This window comes from Chiloscyllium plagiosum, unplaced genomic scaffold (assembly GCF_037043375.1).
Source record: "Chiloscyllium plagiosum isolate Xiang-an unplaced genomic scaffold, Cpla_swu_hap1 HiC_scaffold_1, whole genome shotgun sequence".
Lineage (NCBI taxonomy): Eukaryota > Metazoa > Chordata > Chondrichthyes > Orectolobiformes > Hemiscylliidae > Chiloscyllium > Chiloscyllium plagiosum.
Genome location: NW_028270139.1, coordinates 180,643,194 through 180,670,977, shown reverse-complemented (window position 1 = coordinate 180,670,977; position 27,784 = coordinate 180,643,194). Strand labels below are relative to the sequence as shown.

General features: G+C 55.3%; 1 protein-coding gene across 1 annotated transcript; it reads right to left on the bottom strand.

Annotated features, from left to right (window-relative positions):
* Nucleotides 1–854: 854 nt before the first annotated feature.
* LOC122548142 (galectin-3-binding protein-like) lies at nucleotides 855–25,449 on the bottom strand. Its single transcript, XM_087997827.1, has 5 exons — nucleotides 25,386–25,449; nucleotides 22,651–22,842; nucleotides 14,462–14,593; nucleotides 4,527–4,794; nucleotides 855–1,926 (listed from the first exon to the last, which is right to left on the bottom strand). Exons 1-5 carry the CDS (start codon nucleotides 25,441–25,443, stop codon nucleotides 855–857), a joined length of 1,722 nt encoding a protein of 573 aa, XP_087853953.1. The 5' UTR covers nucleotides 25,444–25,449.
* Nucleotides 25,450–27,784: the final 2,335 nt, after the last annotated feature.

The following is a 27,784-nucleotide window of genomic DNA, read 5'->3' as shown; positions in this document are numbered from 1 at the left end:
AGCAGGGGGTTTCCTTGCTCGTGTTTCACCTGAAGCTGTGATTTCATGGGGTCCGGAGTCAATGTTGAGGATTCCCAGGGCAACTCCCTCCCCACTGTATCCCACTGTGCCCCCCCCTCTGCTGGGTCTGTCCTGCCGGTGGGTCTGGGCCTACCCAGGGATGGGGATGCGGGGTCTGGGATATTCCATGATCAGATATTCCCAGACCCTGTCTGTAAGAGAAGCTGCATCCCCAGGTAACCTTGGCAGAGTCGCTGGAGCTGAGTTTCCCAGCGTTGCAGTCTGTCCCCATTCCAGTTCCATTCCTTTACAGAAGCATTTCATACAACTAACTGCTCAACCATTTCAGAGTCAGCACCTTGGTGTGGGTATGTGTGTGCTACGGTGGCTCAGTGGTTAGCACTGCTGCCTCATAGCACCAGGGATCCGGGTTAGATTCCAGCCTTGGGAGACCATCTGTGTGGAGTTTGTACATTCTCCCCGTGTCTGTATGGGTTTGCATACAGTGCAAAGGTGTGCAGGTTAGGGTGGATTGGCCATTGCAAATTGCCCCATAGTGTTCAGGGATGTGTGGGTTAGCTGTGGGCAATGCAGGGTTATAGGGATTAGGGAGATTGGTCTGGGTTGGATGCTGTTCAGAGGGTCAGTGAAGAATTGATGAGCTGAATGCCACTATCTGTGATAGCTGTGCTTATGTTTCAGTGAAAAATCATTGTATACTTTTCAATAAATATCTATTAAACCAGATTTCATTCTGGGATCTGACTTGTCCTGGTGTATATGTTATATGAAATGGTCTGTGGACTGAATTGTACAGAGTACAGAGTGTAACAGTGTCTGTGCTAATGCTTGTTTCACCTGTACATTGGCCGGATAACAAACTTGAGTGTAGAGAAATAACCAGATTCACAGCCAAAGAAAAAGAGGCCCTGGCCTTTGAAGGAGGGGAGAATAGCATTGCCCTGCTTGACGTCATGTACATATGATACATAATTGTTGTTACAAAGAAGAAGTACTTTGTTCTGATAGTGAACAGGGCTCTCTTTGTTCTGATGCTTGACATTTAAGGTTGCAATGGGATAGATGTTGTAGGGACAGCGCACCTTACTGCTTTTACAGCTTTGTGAACTTGTGTGGTAGTGAGCTGTCCATAACACAGTGTCCGAATGGTAGAAGGCACTTGTGAAGCTGGGGGTTTGAAAAGTCATGGTTGGAGAGGATGGCTGAGTGAAGCTGACCTGGTGGACATACTGATAACCGTTATAGTACATGGAGGATGAGGAGCGCATGCTGCTAATTGGGTCAATGTCTAATGCAGCGCTCCACCCGGAGGATATATAAATTCTGGGCTCTAAGCTGAGGTCAGAGAAATGCCTTTCTTTGTTAAGCTGCTCAACTGATACTGAATGAAACTCAAAAGCTTTCAGAAATCTCTTGAGAAAGAAGCCATCATGTTCCTCGTACAATTTAGACTGGAGCTGAATCTGGGACAGGTCTTCCGGTGGGATCATGTGAAAGCGGATCTTATCCATCAGCTCGTGCGTCAGTTCCGTTTTCTTCTTGTGAATGATCCAGGTTTCAACAGCTTTAAACAAACTCAGCTCATTCCAGATGACAATGTCTGACCTGAGTAGGAGAGTGTTCAGTTGATCTCCGGTCACCTCATACCAGCTGGGGGACCTGATAAATGTTTCACAATTCCAAGCAAAATACTCCATACAAATCTCTTTCAGCAGAGAGTCCCTCACTGTCTCAGCGTAGTTATACAGCTCCAGCTGGTGTTTGAAGGAAGGGTCCTGGGGCAGCAGTTTGTAGAACAGTTTGTCGCAGTAATCACGAATCGCAGTCACACCGTAATTGGACGCCATGTTGTGGAGGCACTTGATTGACGACAGATTGATGTCAATTTTCTTGGTGTAAAAATACCTGAGGAGGAAGTGGAGAGAAAAGAGAAAGGAAACAATGAGTTAATGTATTTAATATCCCTCAGCCTGTCCAGATCCCCCTGAGCTATCTGTACCTCCTGCTCACAGCTCACCGTCCCACCCAGTTGTGTCATACACAAATTACACTTAGTTCCCCATTGGAATCGTTTCTGAACAAAACAGCAGAATCTCTCTTTAAAACTGTGAATGTTGCTGTGTAGTGAGATCTGCAGAGTAGTCGGAGCAATCACAGTTCATAAATGAGGAAGGCAAATGTCATAGAATTGTACAGTGTGAAAAGGCCTTTCAGCCCTTCTAGGCTAGAATACCAAAAATACCCATTCCCCTGCACTTAGCCCATAACTTTGAATGTTATGACACGTCAAATGTTGATCTAATTACATTTTAAACATTGTGAGGTCCCACTCCTGAACTCCCCTCCCAGTCAGTACCCTCCACACCCCACCACTCTCTGGGTCAAAGGGTGTTTTTTTCTCAAATCCCCTCTAAACCTCCTGCTTTTCACCTTAAAATGTCATGGTTGTGGGTATGTTCACCGAGTTGGGAAGTTGATTTGGGAAGTTATGTCCCCTTGGTATTGACCCTTTGATGAAGGGGACCAGCTACTTTCTATCCCCCCTGTCCATGCTTCTCAATCTTATCCACCTCTATTACCCCCCCCCCCCAACCATCTCTGCCCCAAAGAACACCAGCCTCCCTTCATCGCTGAAATGTTCCATCCCAGACAATATCCTGGTGAATCTCCCTCTGTACCCCCTCCAGTACAATCCCATCCGCCCTACCGCGTGGGGACCAGAACTGCCCACAGTCCTCCAGCTGTGGCCTCACCAACATCACTGCCCTGCTCTGATCATCCATCTCTCACTGAGAACAGTAAGTGTCCCATACCCCTTCTGAATGACCCGATTAACCCAGTCCTGCCACCTTCAGGGATCTGTGGTCAATCTCCCCATGGTCCCTCTGCCCTCTGAGCTTCCTCGGGTCCTGCCATTCAGCGATGACTCCCTTGTCTTGTTCCTTCTCCCAAAGAGCACCACCTCACAGTTATCAGGATTACATTCCACCTGCCATTGGTCTGTCCATCTGACCAACCTGTCTCTATCCTCCTGGAACCGAACACCTTCCTCCTCACTGTCAACCTCCCGATCTTTGTAACCCCACCCAGAACCTGACTTAGCAGCTCCCCCTTCCCATTCTCATCCCCATTGGTAATGAATATTCCAAACAATAAGGGAGCCCGCACTGATCCCTGTGGGACACCCATCCACACCGGGCACCAGTCACACACACAGCGTTCTGCCATCACACTCTGTCCCCTCTCACTAAAACCATTTTGGATCCATCTCACCAAGTTCCATGGATCCCCTGAGCTTTGACCTTCTTTATCAGTTTCCCGAATGGGGCTTTGTCTAAGGCCTTGGTGAAATCCATAGAAACCACATCAACGGCACTACCTTCATCTATACACCTGGCACCTCCTCGAAAAGGTCCAGCAGATGTGATAGACACGAGCTCCTGCTGACAGAGCCACACTGACCATCCCTGACCAGATACTGCCTCTCCAAATGGAGATTCCCTCTCTCCTTCACTATTTTCTGCAATCGTTTCCCTATCCCTGATGTGAGACTCCCTGATTGGTTGTTCCTGGTCTATCTTTCCCACAATGGAACCACATTGGTTATTCTCCAGTCCTCTGGCACCTCCCTGTGGCCAGACATTTGGGTCAGGGCTCCTGGAATTACCCCTCTCCCCTCCCACTGCAGCCTGGGATACAATTCAGACAGACCTGGGGGGTTTGTCCTGTTTTCAATCCAACAAACCCTTCAATACCTCCTCACTCCCTCTGTCAATCTGCTCAAGGACTTTACAGCCCATCTTCCTGTACCTGCACCCTCCTCCTGAGTAAAGGAGAAATACTGAAATAATTAGTTATCATTTCCCACGGACAGATCTCCCCTCGGTCCCTGGGGGAATGGACCCTGCTCTTTGTTTCTCCACATCTAATGAACGGATAAATCATTCCCAAGTGAAGGTATTCCCTGGGATTCGGGCTCTCTCTCTCTCTCCTCTAGTGAGGGCCGGTTACAGTGGGGGGGTGTTCTCTGGTGTTTACAGATGGAGCTGATCTCTTTAAAACCTGCAGATTGTGAAGGGGCCTGGTGGGGTAGACATTGAGATGGTTTCCCTGGGTCGGGGAATCTTAAACCACAGCCCCCCCCGCAGAGTCAGGCTGGGTGCCTGGCCGTTTCTGACTGAGATCAGGAGAGGGCCTTTTCCCCAGAGAGCATCAATCTTCTCTGACCCAGGGGATTGTGGGGTCCCCATCATTGAATCTTGGGGAATCGAGGGATGTAGGGATCCCAGGCAGGAAAGTAGAGTTGATCTTATTGACTGAGGGGCTGGGATACTCTGGAGGGGCCGAATGGCCCACTGCTGCTCCCAGAGTAGGCAGTGGTCTCTTTTCCCCAGGTCCCCTGACCACTGACCTCCCGTCCTGATTTTAAAACCAGCCTTGTCTGTTTTCCAGTTAGATTCTGAAACGGGGAGAAGTTGCTGGTGATGCTGACAGGAGCGTCATACCTGATGAAGTCTTCAACATATGGCAGACAGTCTTCTTGCACCAGGATTTGGATTCCACTGGTTTTGTTCTCACTGATGAGATTTCCATCTGTGCTGAGGGACAGGATTAATCTGTGTGCACACAGGTGGAGTTTAACAGGTCCCCTCCTCGCTGTTAGCACAAGGATCTTCACCTGGCAGTGTTTCTGGCTGAGATATAACTTATTCAGGGACTCATGCAGTTCGGAGATCTGCTCGAATCTGTAACTGGGCAGATCCCCAGCGTGTCCTAGAACAGCAGAAGATAATGGTTATGACCGTGTTCGGAGTGAGAGTTCTGAGGAAGGCAGCCACATCAGGAATGAGAGAGGACCAAGGTGACTGGGTGACTGCAGCCTCCTGGGGGGGGTGGGGAGTGACCTGTCAGAGAGAGGACCAAGGTGACTGGGTGACTGCAGCCTCCTGGGGGGGGGTGGGGAGTGACCTGTCAGAGAGAGGACCAAGGTGACTGGGTGACTGCAGCCTCCTGGGGGGGGTGGGGGGTGACCTGTCAGAGAGAGGAGCCCACTTTGACTTCAGTAAGGAGGGCACTGAGGTGCTGCGCTCGGAGCTGGGTACAAAGTTAACAGGCAGCACCAAAAGTGCTGTTAATAAACTGACTCAGGCCTGTCCTTCTAGAGACAACAACAGAAATTGCTGGAAAAGCTCCACAGGTCTGGCAGCATAGAGTCATAGAGATGTACAGACCCTTCGGTCCAACCCGTCCATGCCGACCAGATATCCCAACCCAATCTAGTCCCACCTGCCAGCACCTGGCCCATATCCCTCCAAACCCTTCCTATTCATATACCCATCCAAATGCCTCTTAAATGTTGCAATTGTACCAGCCTCCACCACATCCTCTGGCAGCTCATTCCATACACGTACCACCTTCTGTGTGGAAACGTTGCCCCTTAGGTCTCTTTTATAATCTTTCCCCTCTCACCCTAAACCTATGCCCTCTAGTTCTGGACTCCCCCACCCCAGGGAAAAGACTTTGTCTATTTATCCTATCCATGCTCCTCATAGTTTTGTAAACCTCTGTAAGGTCACCCCTCAGCCTCTGACGCTCCAGGGAAAACAGCCCCAGCCTGTTCAGCCTCTCCCTGTAGCTCAGATCCTCCAACCCTGGCAACATCCTTGTAAATCTTTTCTGAACCCTTTCAAGTTTCACAACATCTTTCTGATAGGAAGGAGACCAGAATTGCACGCAATATTCCAACAGTGGCCTCACCAATGTCCTGTACAACCGCAACATGACCTCCCAACTCCTGTACTCAATACTCTGACCAATAAAGGAAAGCATACCAAACTCCTTCTTCACTATCCTATCTACCTGCGACTCCACTTTCAAGGAGCTATGAACCTGCACTCCAAGGTCTCTTTGTTCAGAAACACTCCCTAGGACCTTACCATTAAGTGTCTAAGTCCTGCGTCTGTGGAGAGAAATCAAAGTTAATGAGAACCCGAACCCTTTGTAGATTCTGGCATGATTAGTCTCCACAAACCTACCCTTTTCCACCTTGAACCTGCTCAAAGATAAAGTTTCTCCAGCCTGTGGGGATAGGGAATTCCAAAGATTCATACCCACCCACCCAAAAAAACCCCAACTTCCACCAACTGAACAAATCCCTCCTCACCCCAGCCTGAAATATCCTGCCCATGACCCTGAGCGAGGGAGCCTATCCTGTCTCCATCTGCACTGTCATACACTCTCACAGCTTACATTTCAATGAGATCACTTGTTATTCTTCACAGTCCTCGGGGAGATTCATTCGTGGGACATGGGCATCACTGGCTGGGCCCAGTATTTATTACCCCGTCCCTAGTTGCCCCTTGAGAAGGTGGGGGTGAGCTGCCTTCCTGACCCACTGCAGTCCATGTGCTGTAGGTAGACCCACAATGCCCTGAGGGAGGGGATGGCAGGATTCTGACCCAGTGACACTGAGGGTCCCTCAGTCTCTGCTCGGATGAGAATTTGGCCATCTCAGAGCTGAATCAATTGAAGCGTCGCTGCCCCCCCCCCCCCCCCCCCCCCCCCCTCTCTCTCTCTCTCTCTCATTGTCCCTCTGCCTCAATAAACACCCAAAGCTGCAGACCAACCTGACCAAGGTTCAATACCAATGCAGCAAGCTGTCTGCACTCCCACAGTCGAGTCCCCTTTCATACACTATGTGCCTCTGAAACCTGGGGGCAGTGCCTGATTGACAGCGATGCACTGGGGATATCCCCACTCCCCAACCCCAGCTGCCATACCCTGGTCTACTCAACGGGCCCTTCAAGCTTCTCCGGAAGTCTCCGTGCAGGCCCCTCATATCTTACCCTCCCACTGGGCAGAGGGGCTTCAAAACATTTACAAACATTACAATTGGTCACCACATCCAGATCAGTGCTCGTGGTGTGTCGAGGAAATACTGAGGGGGCACTGAGGGAGCTTTGAGGGGGCACTGTGTGTGGAGGGAGCAGACACCCCCCACCCCCCCACCCCCCCCGCTCACACCCGCCCCCACTCACACCCACCCCCCCACTCACACCCACCCCCCCACACCAACCCCCCTCACACCCACTCCCACCCCCCCACTCACACCCAACCCCCACACACACCCCCACCCCCCACTCACACCCACCCCCACACACACCCCCACTCACATCCACACACCCCCACTCAAACACCTCACACCTACACCCCACCCCCCCACTCACACCCACCCCGCGCACACACCCCCACAACCACCCCCACTCACACCCACCCCCCCACCCCCCCCGCTCACACCCAACCCCCCACACACACCCCCACCCCCCACTCACACCCACCCCCACACACACCCCCACTCACATCCACACACCCCCACTCAAACACCTCACACCTACACCCCACCCCCCCCACTCACACCCACCCCGCGCACACACCCCCACAACCACCCCCACTCACACTCACCCCCCCACACAACCCCCAGTCACACCCACCCCCACACAACCCCCAGTCACACCCAGCCCCCCACTCACACCCACCCCCCTCACACACCCCCACTCACATACCCCCACTCCACACTCACACAACCCCCACTCACACCCCCGCCCTCTCAGACCCCTCACACACCAACCCCCCCACATACCCCTCATTCACACCCATCCCCCCACACACCCCCACACAACCCCCCCCACTCACACCCACCCCCATCTAACCCCCCCACTCATACCCACACACCCCACATACACCCCCACTCACACCCACCCCCAACACACCCCCCACCCCAGTCACATCCACACACCTCCACTCACACCCACACCCTCCCACTCACACCCACCCCCACACACCCCCTCACAACCCCCCACACACACACCTCTCACTCACACCCACCCCCCACACACCCCCCACTCTCACCCTCCCCCATACTCTCCCCACACCCCCATACACACTCACCCCCCACACCCCTCACTCACACCCATCTCCCACACACACACCACTCACACCCACACCCCACCCCCATACACTGACACCCCCCACACCCTCACACCTCCCACACCCCAACACCCCCCCCCACTCACACTCCGTACACACTCACCCGCCCACACCTCAACACACCCTCGCCCCCACCCCCCACACCCTCCACACACACATACACACACAGGATGAAGGCAGGAAGACATTACACCCACCACCCACACACACAGACACCCCACATAGACACCCCCCTCCAACACACAGACACCCCCCTCCCACACACACACACACACACACACACAGACACCCCCCTCCCACACACACACACACCCCACACAGACACCCCCCTCCCACACACACACACACACCTCACACAGACACCCCCCTCCCACACACACACACACACCTCACACAGACACCCCCCTCCCACACACACACACCCCACACAGACACCCCCCTCCCACACACACACACACACACCTCACACAGACACCCCCCTCCCACACACACACACACCCCACACAGACACCCCCCTCCCACACACACACACACACCTCACACAGACACCCCCCTCCCACACACACACACACCTCACACAGACACCCCCCTCCCACACACACACACACCCCACACAGACACCCCCCTCCCACACACACACACACACCTCACACAGACACCCCCCTCCCACACACACACACACCCCACACAGACACCCCCCTCCCACACACACACACACCTCACACAGACACCCCCTCCCACACACACACACACCCCACACAGACACCCCCCTCCCACACACACACACACCTCACACAGACACCCCCCTCCCACACACACACACACCTCACACAGACACCCCCCTCCCACACACCCCACACAGACACCCCCCTCCCACCCACACACACAGACACCCCACACAGACACCCCCCTCCCACCCACACACACAGACACCCCACATAGACACCCCCCTCCAACACACAGACACCCCCCTCCCACACACACAGACACCCCCCTCCCACACACACAGACACCCCCCTCCCACACACACACAGACACCCCCCTCCCACACACACACAGACACCCCCTCCCACACAGACACCCCCCTCCCACACAGACACCCCCCTCCCACACAGACAGACACCCACCCACCCACACACAGACCCCTCCTCCCACACACAGACCCCTCCTCCCACACAGACCACCCCCTCCCACAGACCACACACAGACACTCCCCACAGAGACACCCCTCTCACACACAGACAACCCCTCCCACACACACAGACACCCCCCTCACACAGACACCCCCCTCACACACACAGACACCTCCCCACATACACACACAGACACCCCCCTCCCACACCGAACCCCCCCACACTCACATCCCCCACACACACAGACACCCTCCCACACCCACCCACACACACACCCCTCCCCTCCCACACACACACCCCACACACACCCACCCCACACACCCACACACACCCTCACACTCGCCCACACCCACACACCCCCCCCACACAAACACACACCCACACACACACCCTCCACACCCCCGCCACACACACACACACATCCACACACACACGCCCCCACACACCCCCCACACACACACCCCCACACACACACCCACACACACACCCTCCACACCCCCGCCACACACACACACACACACACCCACACACAACCCCCACACACACGCCCCCACACACCCCCTACACACACGCCCCCACACCCCCCACACACACACATACATCCCCATCCCCACACACGCACTCACACACGCACCCACACACACACACACCCCCACACACACCCCCACACACACACCCCCACACACACACCCCCACACACACCCCCACACACACCCCCACACCCACACACACACACACCCACACACACCCCCACACACACACACACACCCCACCCACACACACACACCCCACACCCCCACACACACCCCACACCCACACACACGCCCACACACACACACCCCCACACACACACACCCCCACACACACCCCCACACACACACACCCCCACACACACCCCCACCCACACACACCCCCACACACACACACACCCACACACACCCCTCACACACACCCCACACCCCACACACACCCCACACCCCACACCCCACACACCAACCCCCACACAAACACCCCCCCACACAAACACCCCCCCACACACACACCCCCCCCACACACACACACCCCCCACACACACACACACTCCACACACACACACCCCACACACACACCCTCACACACACACACCCCACACACACACACCCCCCCCACACCCCACACACACCCCACACCCACACCCCACATACATCCCACACCCACACCCCCCGCACACACACACACCCCACACACACACACACCCACACACCCCACACACACACCCCCACACACACCCCCACACACACACACCCCCACACACACCCCCACCCACACACACCCCACACCCACACCCCCCGCACACACACACCCCACACACACACACACCCACACACCCCACACACACACCCCCCACACACACACCCCCACACTCCCCCACACACACCCCCACACCCCCCACACACACCCCCACATACATCCCCATCCCCACACACGCACCCACACACGCACCCCACCCACACACACACCCCACCCACACACACACACCCCCCACACACACCCCACACACACACGCCACACCCCCCACACACACACCCCCCCCACACACACCCCCCCCACACACACACCCCTCATACACACACACACCCACACACACCCCCCCACACACACACACACCCCCCCCACACACACACCCCCCCACACACACACCCCACACACACACACCCCCCACACACACACCCCACACACACACACACCCCCCCCACACACACACACCCCACACACACACACCCCACACACACACACACCCCACACACACACCCCACACACACACACCCCACACACACACCCCCCACACACACACCCCCACCACACACCCCCCCCACACACACCCCTCATACACACACACCCCCCACACACACACCCCCCCACACACACACCCCCCCCACACACACACACACCCCCACACACACACACACACCCCCCACACACACACACCCCCCACACACACACCCCCCACACACACACACCCCCCACACACACCCCCCCCACACACACACACACCCCCCCCACACACACACACACCCCCCACACACACACACCCCCCACACACACACCCCCCACACACACACCCCCCCCACACACACACACCCCCCCACACACACACACCCCCCACACACACACACCCCCCACACACACACCCCCCCACACACACACAGCCCCCCCACACACACACCCCCCTCACACACACACACCCCCCCCACACACACACACCCCCCCCACACACACACACCCCCCCCACACACACACACACCCACACACACACACCCCTCATACACACACCCCCACACACACACACCCCCCCACACACACACACCCCCACACCCACACCCCCCTCCACACACAGACCCCCCTGCACAGACCCTCCACACACAGACCCCCCCCACACAGACCCCCCCCACATAGACCCCCGACACAGACCCCCCCCACACAGACCCCCCCACACACAGACCCCCCCCACACAAACCCCCCCACAGACCCCCCCCACACAGACCCCCCCACACAGACTCTCCCACACAGACCCCCACACACAGCCTCCCCACACAGCCCCCCCACACAGCCCCCCCCACACAGCCCCCCCCACAGCCCCCCCCACACAGCCCCCCCCACACACAGACCCCCTCCACACAGCCCCCCCCACACAGCCCCCCCCCACACAGACCGCCCCCCACACAGCCCCCCCCACACAGCCCCCCCCACACACACCCCCACATACATCCCCATCCCCACACACGCACCCACACACACCCACACCCACACTCACACCCCCACCCACACACACACACCCCCCCCACCCACACACACACACCCCACCCACACACACACCCCACCCACACACACACACCCCCCACACACACCCCCCACACACACGCCACACCCCCCACACACACACCCCCCACACACACACCCCTCATACACACACACACCCACACACACACACACACCCCCACACACACACACCCCCCCCACACACACACACCCCCCCACACACACACACCCCCCCCACACACACACACCCCACACACACACCCCACACACACACACACCCCACACACACACCCCACACACACACACCCCACACACACACCCCACACACACACACCCCACACACACACACCCCACACACACACCCCACACACACACACCCCACACACACACACCCCACACACACACCCCACACACACACCCCACACACACACACCCCACACACACACCCCACACACACACCCCACACACACACCCCACACACACACACACACCCCACACACACACACCCCACACACACACCCCACACACACACACACCCCACACACACACACCCCACACACACACACCCCACACACACACCCCCACCACACACACACACACCCCTACACACACACCCCATATACACACACACCCCCCACACACACCCCCCCACACACACACCCCATATACACACACACCCCCCACACACACCCCCCCACACACACACCCCCCACACACACACACCCCCCCCCACACACACACACACATCCCCACACACACACCCCCCCCACACACACACCCCCCCACACACACACCCCCCCACACACACACACCCCCCCCACACACACACACACCCCCCACACACACACACCCCCCCCACACACACACACCCCCCCCACACACACACACCCACCCACACACACACCCCCCCCCCCACACACACACCCCCCCCACACACACACCCCCACACACACACACACACCCCACACACACACACACCCCACACACACACCCCCCCCCACACACACACACCCCCCCCCACACACACACACACACACCCCACACACACCCCCCCCCTACACACACACACACCCCCCACACACACACCCCCCCACACACACACACACCTCCCACACACACACACCCCTCCCACACACACACACCCCCACACACACCCCTCCCACACACACACCCCCACACACACACCCCCACACCCACACCCCCCTCCACACACAGACCCCCCTGCACAGACCCTCCACACACAGACCCCCCCACACAGACCCCCCCCACACAGACCCCCTCACACAGACCCCCGACACAGATCCCCCCACACAGACCCCCCCCACACAGACCCCCCCACACACAGACCCCCCCACACAGACCCCCCCACAGACCCCCCCCACACAGACCCCCCCCACACAGACTCTCCCACACAGACCCCCACACACAGCCTCCCCACACAGCCCCCCCACACAGCCCCCCCCACACAGCCCCCCCCACACAGCCCCCCCCCACAGCCCCCCCACAGCCCCCCCCACACAGACCCCCCCACACAGACCCCCCCACACAGCCCCCCACACACAGACCCCCACCACACAGCCCCCCCCCACACAGCCCCCCCCACACAGACCGCCCCCCACACAGCCCCCCCCACACAGACCCCCCCCACAGACCCCCCCACACACAGCACCCCCACACAGACCCTCCCACACAGGCCCCCCCCCACACCCCCCCCCCACACAGACCCCCCCACACAGACCCCCCCCACACAGACCCCCCCACACAGACCCCCCCACACACAGACCCCCCCACACCGACCCCCCCCGCACAGACCCCCCCACACAGCCCCCCCCGCACAGCCCCCCCGCACAGCCCCCCACACACAGCCCCCCACACACAGCCCCCCACACACAGCCCCCCCCACACAGCCCCTCCCCACACAGCCCCCCCACACAGCCCCCCCCACACAGCCCCCCCACACACAGCCCCCCACACACAGCCCCCCCCATACAGCCCCCCCCACAGCCCCCCCCACACAGACCCCCCACACACAGACCCCCCACACACACAGACCCCCTCCACACAGACCCCCCCACACAGCCCCCCCACACAGCCCCCCCACACAGCCCCCCCACACACAGCCCCCCACACACAGCCCCCCCCCACAGCCCCCCCCCACACAGACCCCCCACACACAGACCCCCCACACACACAGACCCCCTCCACACAGCCCCCCCCACACAGCCCCCCCCACACAGCCCCCCCCCACACAGCCCCCCCACACACACAGACCCCCTCCACACAGCCCCCCCCGCACAGCCCCCCACACACAGCCCCCCCACAGCCCCCCCCACACAGCCCCCCCCACACAGCCCCCCCCACACAGCCCCCCCCACACAGTCCCCCCCCACACAGCCCCCCCCACACAGTCCCCCCCCCCACACAGCCCTCCCCACACAGCCCCCCCCACACAGACCCCCCCACACACAGCCCCCCCCCCACAGACCCCCCCCCACAAGCCCCCCCTCCCCCCCCGCACTGACGTGGGTCACAGCGAACGCCTGCATCCTCGGAGTGCTGACAGTTGTGAATGTTCCAGCCTTCAGTCTGACACTGGGTGAGAGACGGTTCGAACCCAGAGCAGTGAACATCGTCCAACAGGATGGAGCCCGAGCCTGGGGGAGGAAGCAGCCGTCACTTACACACAGCAACACGTCAGAAACTATTTCATTAAAACACCCACTCCAGGTGATGAGCATCAGATCTGTTTATATATCAATGAAACCTTGGGACTTTCCTGTATTAACTCCTTTATTGGTCAGAGTATTGAGTACAGGAGTTGGGAGGTCATGTTGCGGCTGTACAGGACATTGGTTAGGCCACTGTTGGAATATTGCGTGCAATTCTGGTCTCCTTCCTTTTGGAAAGATGTTGTGAAACTTGAAAGGGTTCAGAAAAGATTTACAAGGATGTTGCCAGGGATGGAGGATCTGCGCTACAGGGAGAGGCTGAACAGGCTGGGGCTGTTTTCCCTGGAGTGTCAGAGGCTGAGGGGTGACCTTATAGAGGTTTACAAAATTATGAGGGGCATGGATAGGATAAATAGACAAAGTCTTTTCCCTGGGGTGGGGGAGTCCAGAACTAGAGGGCATAGGTTTAGGGTGAGAGGGGAAAGATATAACAGAGACCTAAGGGGCAACATTTCACACAGAGGGTGGTACGTGTATGGAATGAGCTGCCAGAGGAGGTGGTGGAGGCTGGTACAATTGCACCATTTAAGAGGCATTTGGATGGGTATATGAATAGGAAGGGTTTGGAGGGATATGGGCCGGGTGCTGGCAGGTGGGACTAGATTGGGTTGGGATATCTGGTCGGCATGGACGGGTTGGGCCGAAGGGTCTGTTTCCGTGCTGTACATCTCTGTGACTGTATGAGCTGCAGATGCTGGAAATCTGAAACAAAATCTCAGCGTCTTTAGAGAGAAACCAGAGTTAACATTTTGGGTTAAGTGTCCCTTCCTCAGAACACCATTCTAAAAGCAGACCCAAAATGTTAACTAATTTATCGCCACAGATGTTTCTAAAATCCACACATAGATTTCGACAAGGTCCCTCATGGGAGGCTCATACAGAAGATTAAGATGCATGGGGTCCACAGTGACTTGGCCGCGTGGATCCTGAATTGACCTGTCCATAGAAGGCAGAGGGTAATGGTGGAAGGGGGGTTTTCAGGCTGGAGTGGTGTTGTACTGGGACCTCTGCTGTTTGTGAGATATATATATATATCAATGACTTGGATGGAAATGTAGATGGTGGGTTAGTAAGTTTGCAGACGATACAGAGATAGGAGGAGTTGTGGATAGTGTAGAAAGTTGTGAAAGGATACAGTGGGATAGAGATCAGTTGCAGATACGGTTGGGGAAACGGCAGATGGAGTTTAATGCGGGGAAGTGTGAGGTGCTGCACATGTCAAGAGATCACATCTTGGGAGATGAGATGTTAAGAAAAGTATACAGTTAATGACAGGACCCTGAACTGCGTTGACATACAGAGGGATCCATAGGATAGTAAAGAAGGAGATGACATGCTTGGTCGGGGAATTGAGTCCAGGAGTCAGGATGTCATGTTGTAGCTTTATCAGACTTTGGTTAGGCCACACCTAGAGTATTGTGTTCAGTTCTGGTTGCCATATGACAGGAAGGGTGCAGAAGAGATTTCCCAGGATGCTGCCTGGATTAGAGGGTATGAGTGACAAAGAGAGGCTGGAAAAACTCAGGTTGTGACGGAGGCTTAGGGGAGACTTAAATGAAGTCCATAAAATTGTGAGATGCATGGATAGGATTGGCGGTTGGAATCTTTTGCTCAGAGTTGAAATGTCCCAAACTCGGAGGCATGCATTCAGACTGGCAGCCTCTGATTCACAGAGACATGGCCCACTTCTGCAATTCCTGACTGTGTTTTGCAAGCTGAGGAGTTGTCCATATATCACACAAACTGCACGCCATCCACGGGTCAGGCAAATCAACAGCTTCTGATGCTCAGACATGACAAGCCCTGGTGAGCCGTTGCTCCCCTTACAGTGAAATGCCAACCCTTCTCAGTGTCCCACGAGTTCAGCCCTGCCATCCTGCCAGCAGTGTACATGCCACCACTTGTGGATCTGAAGAATGCCCTGGATAAAATTGACATCACCGCTGAAGACGAAATTCCCCAAGATCTTATTCATCATGGCCAGTGGCTTCAAACAGGCCACTCTCCAGGGGGTAGGTGGGGACTGCAGATGCTGGAGATCAGAGCTGAAAATGTGATGCTGGAAAAGCGCAGCAGGTCAGGCAGCATCCAAGGAGCAGGAGAATCGACATTTCGGAAGGGCTCATGCCTGATACGTCGATTCTCCTGCTCCTTAGATGCTGCGCTTTTCCAGCAACACATTTTCAACCCTCCAGGGGGTGCTGTCAACGTACCACCAATCATTTCCCACAGCAAGGAGCGCTGCCACACGACCAGCAAAGATACCATGATTCACAGCTGTAACCGAAAGGATACCCTTCATTGTCCAGTCCTTCCGAAAGCTAGTGCTTCCAAATGAACCCGTTAGCCTGTAACCTGGTGTTGTGTGATTTGTAACAAAGATGCCTACCGTCCCATTCCCCGCACACCCTTCGGAAAGTCAGGTCACAGCATCATGTTCCTCCTCCCAACTTAGAAGCAGAAACTGAAAAGGGAGGATCCTTCTCAAAACGTCATACAATGTTGGTCTGAGGAAACAGAAGAGCTTCTCCGTGGCTGCGTGGAGTCAGAGGACGGGACTATATTCACTCAACAACCAAGACAAGTGCACTGCACCGCACCACACACCGCACCGCACCGCACCACACACCACACCGCACCACACCACACCGCACCGCACACCACACCGCACCACACCCCACCACACCGCACCGCACCACACCGCACACCACACCGCACCGCACCACACCACACCACACCACACCGCACCGCACCACACACCACACCGCACCACACCGCACACCACACCGCACCGCACCACACACCACACCACACCGCACCACACACCACACCACACCACACCGCACCGCACCACACACCACACCGCACCCCACCACACCGCACCGCACACCGCACCATATGGCACCGCACTGCACACCACACCGCACCATACGGCACCGCACCGCACCATATGGCACCGCACCGCACACCACACCGCACCATACGGCACTGCACCGTGCAGCGCACCGCACCACACCGCACACCACACCGCACCGCACCGCACCATACGGCACCGCACCGCACACCACACCGCACCATACGGCACCGCACACCGCACCGCACCATACGGCACTGCACCGTGCAGCGCACCGCACCGCGCACCACACTGCAACGCAACGCAACGCACCGCGCACCACACCACATTGCACCGCACCGCACCACAACGCACCGCACCGCGCACCACACTGCAACGCACCGCGCACCGCACCGCACCGCGCCACGCACGACACCACAATGCACCGCATCGCAACGCACCACACCACACCGCACCACAATGCATCGCACCACACCACACCGCACCACAACGCACCGCACCGCGCACCACACCACATTGCACAGCACCGCGCCACACCACACCGCACCACACACCACACCGCACCACAACGCACCGCACCGCGCACCACACCGCATTGCACAGCACCGCGCCACACCACACCGCACCACAACGCACTGCACCGCACCACAACGCACCACACTGCACCGCACCACAACGCACTGCACCACACCGCACCATACTGCACTGCACCACACTCAACTGACTTCATTAACAAGTGCCAGAAAAATCAATCCAGGTGCTCCCCAACTGGAAACCTTGGATGAACCAGGAAATCCACTCCCTACTGAAGACCAGACATGTAGCATTCAAATCAGGTGACCCAGATATGACCTCCACAAAGCCGTCAGAGATGCCAAGAGGCAGTACAGGGCCAGGGTAGGGTTCCAAACCAACCTGATGGACACCATCACCTGTAGCAAAGCCTACACAACATGAAGCAGAGTGAGATAGCAGACACAGACACATCCCGCCCCGATGTTCACAACACTTCCTATGCTGGGTTTGGCAGGTATCACCCTCCCTCCATCACCGCTGCAGACATCAGATCAACCTTCTTGAGTATCAACCCAAGGAAAGGGATAGGCCCAGAGGGAGCCTCCGACCATGCACTTAGATCCTGTGTGAACCAGCTGGCAGAGGGATTCACTGACATCTTCAACATCTCTCTCCCTGCTTCCAGACAATCACCATCACCCCAGTACCTAAGGAAGCACATGCAATGTGCCTTACTGACTGCCACCCAGTGGCTTGGACCTCCATGAAGTGCTTTGAGAGACTGGTCATGGTCCACATTGACTCCAGTCTCCCCCTGCCTCGATCCCCTACAATATACCGACTGTTGTAACAGGTCCCCAGTGGATGCCGTTTCCCTCACCCTGCACTCATCCTTGAAACAAGAACACCAGATTCCTGCTCATTGACTCCAGTTCCACCTGCAGCACCATCATCCCCTCCAGACTGATCTCAAAACTCCGAGACCTTGGTCTCAGCTCCGCCCCCCCCCCGCAGCTGGATTCTCAGCTTCCTGCCCCACAGACCGCAGGCAGTGAGGATAGACAACAGCACCTCCTCCACGAGGACCCTCAACACTGGAGCCCCCCAAGGATGTGTTCCCAGCCCCCTCCTGTACTCCCCACAGCTGTGCAGTCAAATTCCAAACCAACACTGTTTACAAATTTGCTGACGATATCACTGTGGTAGGATGGCCATCTAACAATGATGAGTCAGAATACAGGGTGGAGGTAGAGGGTTTGGTGACATGGTGCAATGAGAACAACCTCTCTCTCAATGTCGGCAAACAAAACCACTGATCAGTGACTGTAGGACGAAAGGAGGTCATGCCCCTGTCTACACCAACGGAGCTGAAGTGGAAAGGGTCAAGAGTGTTAGCTTCCCAGATGTGTCAATAACCAATAATCTGTCCTGGATCTCCCACATAAATGGTCAGAAGGAACAACATTCAGCAGAAACTGGGGAATGTAGATTGGGAGCACCATTTTGAAGGAAATCCATATTCTAAAGAGAGGTTAATTAGAGTTCAGGAGAGATATGTTCCTGTGAAAATGAGGGATAGAAATGACAAGATTAGGGAACCATGGATGACAGGTGAAATTTTGAGACTAGCAAACATAAGGTCTAGGCGACTGAAAACAAACGAAGCTTTGGAAGAATATCAGGAAAGTAGGCGAAAGTGAGGACTGCAGATGCTAGAAACTAGAGTTTAGATCAGAGTGGTGCTGGAAAAGCACAGCAGGTCAGGCAGCATCCAAGGAGCAGGAAAATCAATGTTTCAGGCAAAAGCTCTTCATCAGGAAAGTAAGACCAATCTGAAACGAGGAATTAAGAGGGCTAAAAGGGGTCATGAAATATCTTTAGCAAGCAGGTTTAAGGAAAATCCCAAAGTCTTTTATTCGTATATAAGGAGCAAGAGAAAGAATTGGCCCACTCAAGGACAATGGAGGAAAGTTATGCGTAGTGTCAGAGAAAATGGATGAGATTCTTAATGAGTACTTTGTGTTGGTATTCACCGAGCAGAGGGACATGGCTGATATTGAAGTTAGAGTAAACAAAAATCTGTCCCTAAGTCAAGTTGGCATAAGGAGGGAGGAAGTGGTGGATATTCTGAAAGTCCCCAGGTCCAGATGGGATCTATCCCAGGCTACTGAGGGAAGCAAGAGAGGAAATAGCTGGCGCCTTAACAGATATCTTTGCAGCATCCTTGAACGCGGGCAAGGTTCCAGATGATTAGAAAATTGCTAATGTTGTCCTCTTGTTTAAGAAGGGTAGCAGGGATAATCCAGGTAATTTTATACCGGCGAGCCTGACATCAATGGGAGAGACCCATCAATGCTGGAGAAGATACCGAGATATAGGATCTATTTACATTTGGAAGAAAATGGGCTCAGCTGCCTTAGGCAACATGGTTTTGTGCAGGGAAGGTCATGTCTTACCAACTGAGAAGAGGTGAAAAGTTGATAGATGAGGGAAGGGACATTGATGTCATAGTAAGGTGTTTGATAAGGTTCCCCTCGGGAGACTAATGGAGAAAGTGAAGTCACATGGTGTACAGGGTGTTCTAGCGAGGTGGATAAAGAACTCTAGCGAGCAACAGGAGACAGAGAGTAGTAGTTGAAGGGAGTATCTCGAAATGGAGAAAGGTGACCAGTGGTGTTCCACAGGGGTCAGTGCTGGGGCCACTGTTGTTTGTGATATACATAAATGATCTGGAAGAGGGCACTGTTGGTATGATCAGCAAGTTTGCCGATGACATGAAGATTGGTGGAGAAGCAGAAAGCATAAGGGACTGTCAGAGAATCCAGGAGGATATAGATAGACTGGAGAGTTGGGCAGAGACGTGGCAGATGGCGTTCAATCCAGACAAATGTGAGGTGATGCATTTTGGAAGATCCAATTCCAGAGTGAATTACTGTAGACAGTAAACGGAAAAGTCCTGATATACAGAGAGATCGATGTGTTCAGGTCCATTGTTCCTGAAGGTGACAACGCAGGTCAGTAGAGTGGTCAAGAAGGCATACCGCATGCTTCCCTTCATCACACGGGGTATTGAGTACAAGAGTTGGTGGGTCATGTTAACATTGTACAGGACCTTGGTTCGGCCGCATTTAGAATACGGTGTACAGCTCTGGTCACCACGTTACCAAAAGGATGTGGACGCTTTGGGGAGAGTGCAGAGAGGGTTTACGAGGATGTTGCCTGGTATGGAAGGTGTGAGCTGTGAGGAGAGGTTGAGTACGTTAGGATTGTTTTCATTAGAAAAAAGGAGATTGGGGGGGGGCCTGATGGAGGTTTACAAAGTCATGGAGGGTATAGACAGGGGGGATAGAGACAAGCTTTTCCCCAGGGTGGGGGAACTCATTATTAAGGTTCACAAGTTCAAGGTGAGAGGTGGAACAGTTTCGATGTTCACACTTGTCACGGAAACACACTGAACACTGAGATATCCCCGGCACTGACGGGGTCAGAGAGACGGCAGGTCAGGGGGAGGGTGGGTGGTGATTGGTCAGGGGGAGGGTGGGTGTTGATTGGTCGGGGGAGGGTGGGTGTTGATTGGTCAGGGGGATGGTGGGTGTTGATTGGTCGGGGGGATGGTGGGTGTTGATTAGTCGGGGGGAGGGTGGGTGTTGATTGGTCGGGGGGATGGTGGGTGTTGATTGGTCGGGGGGAGGGTGGGTGTTGATTGGTCGGGGGGAAGGTGGGTGTTGATTGGTCGCGGGGAGGGTGGGTGTTGATTGGTCGGGGGGGAGGGTGGGTGTTGATTGGTCGGGGGGAGGGTGGGTGTTGATTGGTCAGGGGGAGGGTGGGTGTTGATTGGTCGGGGGAGGGTGGGTATTGATTGGTCAGGGGGAGGGTGGGTGTTGATTGGTCGGGGGAGGGTGGGTGTTGATTGGTCGGGGGGAGGGTGGGTGTTGATTGGTCGGGGGCATGGTGGGTGTTGATTGGTCGGGGGGAGGGTGGGTGTTGATTGGTCGGGGGAGGGTGGGTGTTGATTGGTCGGGGGAGGGTGGGTGTTGATTGGTCGGGGGAGGGTGGGTGTTGATTGGTCGGGGGGAGAGTGGGTGTTGATTGGTCGGGGGGAGGGTGGGTGTTGATTGGTCGGGGGGAGGGTGGGTGTTGATTGGTCGGGGGGAGGGTGGGTGTTGATTGGTCGGGGGGACGGTGGGTGTTGATTGGTCGGGGGGAGGGTGGGTGTTGATTGGTCGGGGGGAGGGTGGGTGTTGATTGGTCGGGGGGAGGGTGGGTGTTGATTGGTCGGGGGGAGGGTGGGTGTTGATTGGTCGGGGGGAGGGTGGGTGTTGATTGGTCGGGGGAGGGTGGGTGTTGATTGGTCGGGGGAGGGTGGGTGTTGATTGGTCGGGGGGAGGGTGGGTGTTGATTGGTCGGTGGGAGGGTGGGTGTTGATTGGTCGGGGGAGGGTGGGTGTTGATTGGTCGGTGGGAGGGTGGGTGTTGATTGGTCGGGGGGAGGGTGGGTGTTGATTGGTCGGGGGGAGGGTGGGTGTTGATTGGTCGGGGGGAGGGTGGGTGTTGAAGTACAGAGTGAATTGTTGGTCGGAGTCTCCCAGTTGCTGATCCCTCCGTCGATGTACCTGATCCGAAGATGCCTCCGATGGTTGCTTCGGTTGCATTGATGTAGCCCAGACTGCGACACACGACGTGAGCGTCAGCGATATCCCAGTTATCATCACAGACTGTACCCCATTCCCCATTGTAATATATCTCCACCCGGCCCTCACTGGGTAATCGCCCACCAGACAGACGCAGCTCTCCGTAATCCACTCCTAGGGGAAGGAAGACAACAGTCAGATCCCAGGGCACCAGGTCCCAGGGCACCAGGTCCCAGAGCACCAGATCCCAGGGCACCAGGTCCCAGGGCACCAGATCCCAGGGCACCAGGTCCCAGGGCACCAGATCCCAAGGCACCAGATCCCAGGGCACCAGATCCCAGGGCACCAGGTCCCAGGGCACCAGATCCCCGGGCACCAGGTCCCAGCCACCAGATCCCAGGGCACCAAGTCCCAGGGCACCAGGTCCCAGAGCGCCAGATCCCAGGGCACCAGGTCCCAGTGCACCAGATCCCAGGGCACCAGATCCCCGGGCACCAGGTCCCAGCCACCAGATCCCAGGGCACCAAGTCCCAGGGCACCAGGTCCCAGAGCGCCAGATCCCAGGGAACCAGATCCCAGGGCACCAGATACCAGAGCACCAGATCCCAGAGTGTCAGATCCCAGGGCACCAGATCCCAGGGCACCAGATCCCAGAGCGTCAGATCCCAAAGCGTCAGATCCCAGAGCACCAGATCCCAGGGCACCAGATCCCAGTGCACCAGATCCCAGAGCGTCAGATCCCAGGGCACCAGATCCCAGTGCACCAGATCCCAGATTGCCAGATCCCAGAGCACCGGATCCCAGGGCACCAGATCCCAAGCACCAGTTCCCAGTGCACCAGATCCCAGAGCACCAGATCCTAGTGCACCAGATCCCAGGGTACCAGATCTCAAGCAACAGATCCCACAGCACCAGATCCCAATCACCAGATCCTAGTGCACCATATCCCAGAGTGCTAGATCCCAGGGCAGCATATCCTAGAGCACCAGATCCCAGGGCACCACATTCCAAGCAACAGATCCCACAGCACCAGATCCCAGGACACCAGATCCCAGAGTGCCAGATCCCAGAGCACTAGATCCCAGGACACCAGATCTCAGAGCACCAGATCCCAAGTGACAGATCCCACATCACCAGATCCCAGAGAACCAGATCCTAGTGCACCAGATCCCAGGGTACCAGATCTCAAGCAACAGATCCCACAGCACCAGATCCCAATCACCAGATCCTAGTGCACCATATCCCAGAGTGCTAGATTACAGAGAAACAGATCCCAGAGCGCCAGATCCCAGGGCATCAGATCTCAAAGCACCAGATCCCAGGGCACCAGATCCTAGAGCACCAGATCCCAAGCAACAGATTCCACAGCACCAGATCCCAGGCACCAGATCCCACAGCACCAGATCCCAAGCAACTGATCCCAGAGCACCAGATCCCAAACACCAGGTCCCAGAGCACCAGACCCCAGAGCGCCAGATCCCAGGGCAGCAGATCCCAGAGCACCAGATCCCAGGGCGCCAGATCCCAGGACACCAGATCCCACAGCACCAGATCCCAGTCACTAGATCCCACAGCACCAGATCCCAGGGCACCAGATCCCACAGCACCACATCCCTCAGCACCAGATCCCAGGGCACCAGATCCCAGAGCACCAGATCCCAAGCAACAGATCCCACAGCACCAGATCCCAGGGCACCAAATCCCAGGGCACCAAATCCCAGGGCACCAGATCCCAGAGTGCCAGATCCCAGGGCACCAGCTCCCAGAGCACCAGATCCCAAGCAACAGATCCCACAGCACCAGATCCCAGGGCACCAATTTCCAGGCACCAAATCCCAGGGCACCAGATCCCAGAGTGCCAGATCTCAGGGCACCAGATCCCAAGCACCAGATCCCAGGGCACCAGATCCCAGAGCAACAGATCCCAGAGCACCAGACCCCAAGCACCAGCCCCAGGGGCACCAGATCCCAGGCACCAAATCCAAGGGCACCAGATCCCAGCGTGCCAGATCCTAGAGCATCAGATCCCAGGGCACCAGATCCCAGGGCACCAGGGTTGACAGTGTGAACCTTTTCCCGCGTATGGAGTCGGGTATTACAAGGGGGCATAGCTTTAAATTAAGGGGGGGTAGATATAGGACTGAAGTTAGGGGTAGGTTCTTCACTCAGCGAGTCGTAAGTTCATGGAATGCCCTGCCAGCAGCAGTGGTGGACTCTCCCTCTTTATGGGCATTTAAGCGGGCATTGGATAGGCATATGGAGGATAGTGGGTTAGTATAGGTTAGGTGGGCTTGGATCGGCGCAACATCGAGGGCCAAAGGGCCTGTACTGCGCTGTATTCTTCTATGTTCACAAAGGCAGGTGGGAGGGAACCCCAATGCTATGGGTCTGGAGTCACGTACACACCTGACCAGGTAAGAATGACAGTTTCCTTACCTGAAGGCATCACTGACACAGATGGGGCTTCCCACTAATTTTGTAAGTTGTATTCAGGAGACTTTTATTTCGATATTTCAGTGAATTATCCTGAAATTCTAAGCTGTGCCATGATGGGTATATGTCTCTCAGCCTCAGGTGGATGTTGTGAGATGGAGTAGCTACATTCCCCAAGATACAAGACTAGCCATGAAAGCAGGAGGCTCTGAGGGGCTGAATGGCCAGCTGCTGTTCAGTGTCTCTCTGCTTCTATACCAATGCTTGGTAAGGTAGTCACATACCTTTAGTGAGGTGGAAGAGGAGAGATGTCAGAAACACAACAGCGAAATCTTGCATCATACTCCACATCAGCGACTGAGAGGTCAGAGTGAGATGACAGGACAGGCCAATGACATCATTCACAAGGATAGCACCACCAGCGATGTTCAGGGCCTTGCTCTGGGGGAGGGAGGGGTGCAAACCACATGAGGGAATCAATCCAACATTTCCATGCAGAGGAAATCTCAGTTAACCAATTCAGAACTGCACCCATTCATTAATCTCACACTCAGACTCACACATAACACACCCATTCACTAATCACACAAAGTCACACTCATTCACTAATCAAATGTTCACACTCACAGATAACGCACTCATTCACTAATTATACTAGCAGATACTCACAGATAACACACCATTCATTAATCTCACAAACACATACTCCCAGATAACACACCCACTCACTAATCACACACTCACACTCGCAGATAATACAATCATTCAATTATCACACCGTCACCCCCACAGTTAACACATCCATTCACTAATCTCACAAACACACACACTCAAAGATAACACACCCGCTAACTAATCACACACTCACTCACAGATAACAAACCCATTCATTAATCTCACAAACACACACTCACAGATAACACACCCATTCACTAATCACGCAATCACGGTTACAGATAACGCACTCATCTACAGGTATTTAAGGTATAAAAGAATGACGAGAGTAAGGTTAGGGCCAATCAAGGATAGAGTGGGAAGTTGTGTGTGGAGTCAGAGGAGATAGGGGAAGCACTAAATGAATATTTTTCAACAGTATTCACTCTAGAAAACGACAATGTTGTTGAGGAGAATACTGAGATACAGGATACTAGTCTGGGGGTGGGATTGAGGTACACAAGGAAGAGGTATTAGAAATCCTGCAGAGTGTGAAAATAGATAAGTCCCCTGGGCCGGATGGGATTTATCCTCGGATCCTCTGGGAAGCCAGGGAGGAGATTGCCGAGCCTTTGACATTGATCTTTAAATCGTCATTGTCTACAGGAATAGTGCCTGAGGACTGGAGGATAGCAAATGTGGTTCCCTTGTTCAAGAAGGGGAGTAGAGACAACCCTGGTAATTATAGACCAGTGAGCCTTACTTCAGTTGTTGGTAAAGTGTTGGAAAAGGTTATAAGAGACAGGATTTATAATCATCTAGAAAAGAATACTTTGATTAGGGATAGCACGATTTTGTGAAGGGTAGGTCGTGCCTCACAAACCTTATTGAGTTCTTTGAGAAAGTGACCAAACAGGTAGATGAGAGTAAACCGGTTAATGTGGTGTATATGGATTTCAGCGAGGCGTTCGATAAGGTTCCCCACAGTAGGCTATTGTACAAAATGCGGAAGAATGAGATTGAGGGAGATATAGCAGTTTGGATCAGTAAATGGCTTGCTGAAAGAAGACAGAGGGTGGTGATTGATGGGAAATGTTCATCCTGGAGTCCAGTTACTAGTGGTGTACCGCAAGGGTCAGTGTTGGGTCCACTGCTGTTCGTCATTTTTATAAACAACCTGGATGAGGGCGTAGAAGGGTGGGTTAGTAAATTTGCAGACGACACTAAGGTCGGTGGAGTTGTGGATAGTGACGAAGGATGTTGTAGGTTACAGAGAGACATAGATAGGATGCAGAGCTGGGCTGAGAGGTGGCAAATGGAGTTTAATGTGGACAAGTGTGAGGTGATTCACTTTGGTCGGAGTAACCGGAATGCAAAGCTCTGGGCTAATGGTAAGATTCTTGGTAGTGTAGATGAGCAGAGAGATCTCGGTGTCCATGTACACAGATCCTTGAAAGTTGCCACCCAGATTGACAGGGTTGTTAAGAAGGCACACAGTGTTTTAGCTTTTATTAATAGAGGGATCGAGTTCCGGAACCATGAGGTTATGCTACAGCTGTACAAAACTCTGGTACGGCCGCACTTGGGATATTGTGTACAGTTCTGGTCACCGCATTATAAGAAGGATGTGGGAGCTTTGGAAAGGGTGCAGAGGAGATTTACCAGGATGTTGCCTGGTCTGGAGGGAAGGTCTTACGAGGAAAGGCTGAGGGACTTGAGGCTGTTTTTGTTAGAGAGAAGAAGGTTGAGAGGTGACTTAATAGAGACATATAAGATAATCAGAGGGTTAGAGAGGGTGGACAGGGAGAGCCTTTTTCCAAGTATGGTGTCGGCGAGCACGAGGGGGCATAGCTTTAAATTGAGGGGTGATAGATATAGAGCTGAAAATGTGTTGCTGGAAAAGCGCAGCAGGTCAGGCAGCATCTAAGGAACAGGAGAATCGACGTTTCGGGCACAGATAACACGCCCACTCACTAATCACACACTCTCACTCACAGACAACACACCCTTTTCACTAATCACACACTCA

Coding starts and splice junctions, on each gene's coding strand:
- LOC122548142 (XM_087997827.1), bottom strand. CDS start 25,443: ATGATGCAAGATTTCGCTGTTGTGTTTCTGACATCTCTCCTCTTCCAC. Junction 14,594..22,650: donor CGGAGGCATCTTCGGATCAG/GTACATCGACGG, acceptor TTCCTCCCCCAG/GCTCGGGCTCCATCCTGTTG. Junction 4,795..14,461: donor AGGCGTTCGCTGTGACCCAC/GTCAGTGCGGGG, acceptor CTGCTGTTCTAG/GACACGCTGGGGATCTGCCC.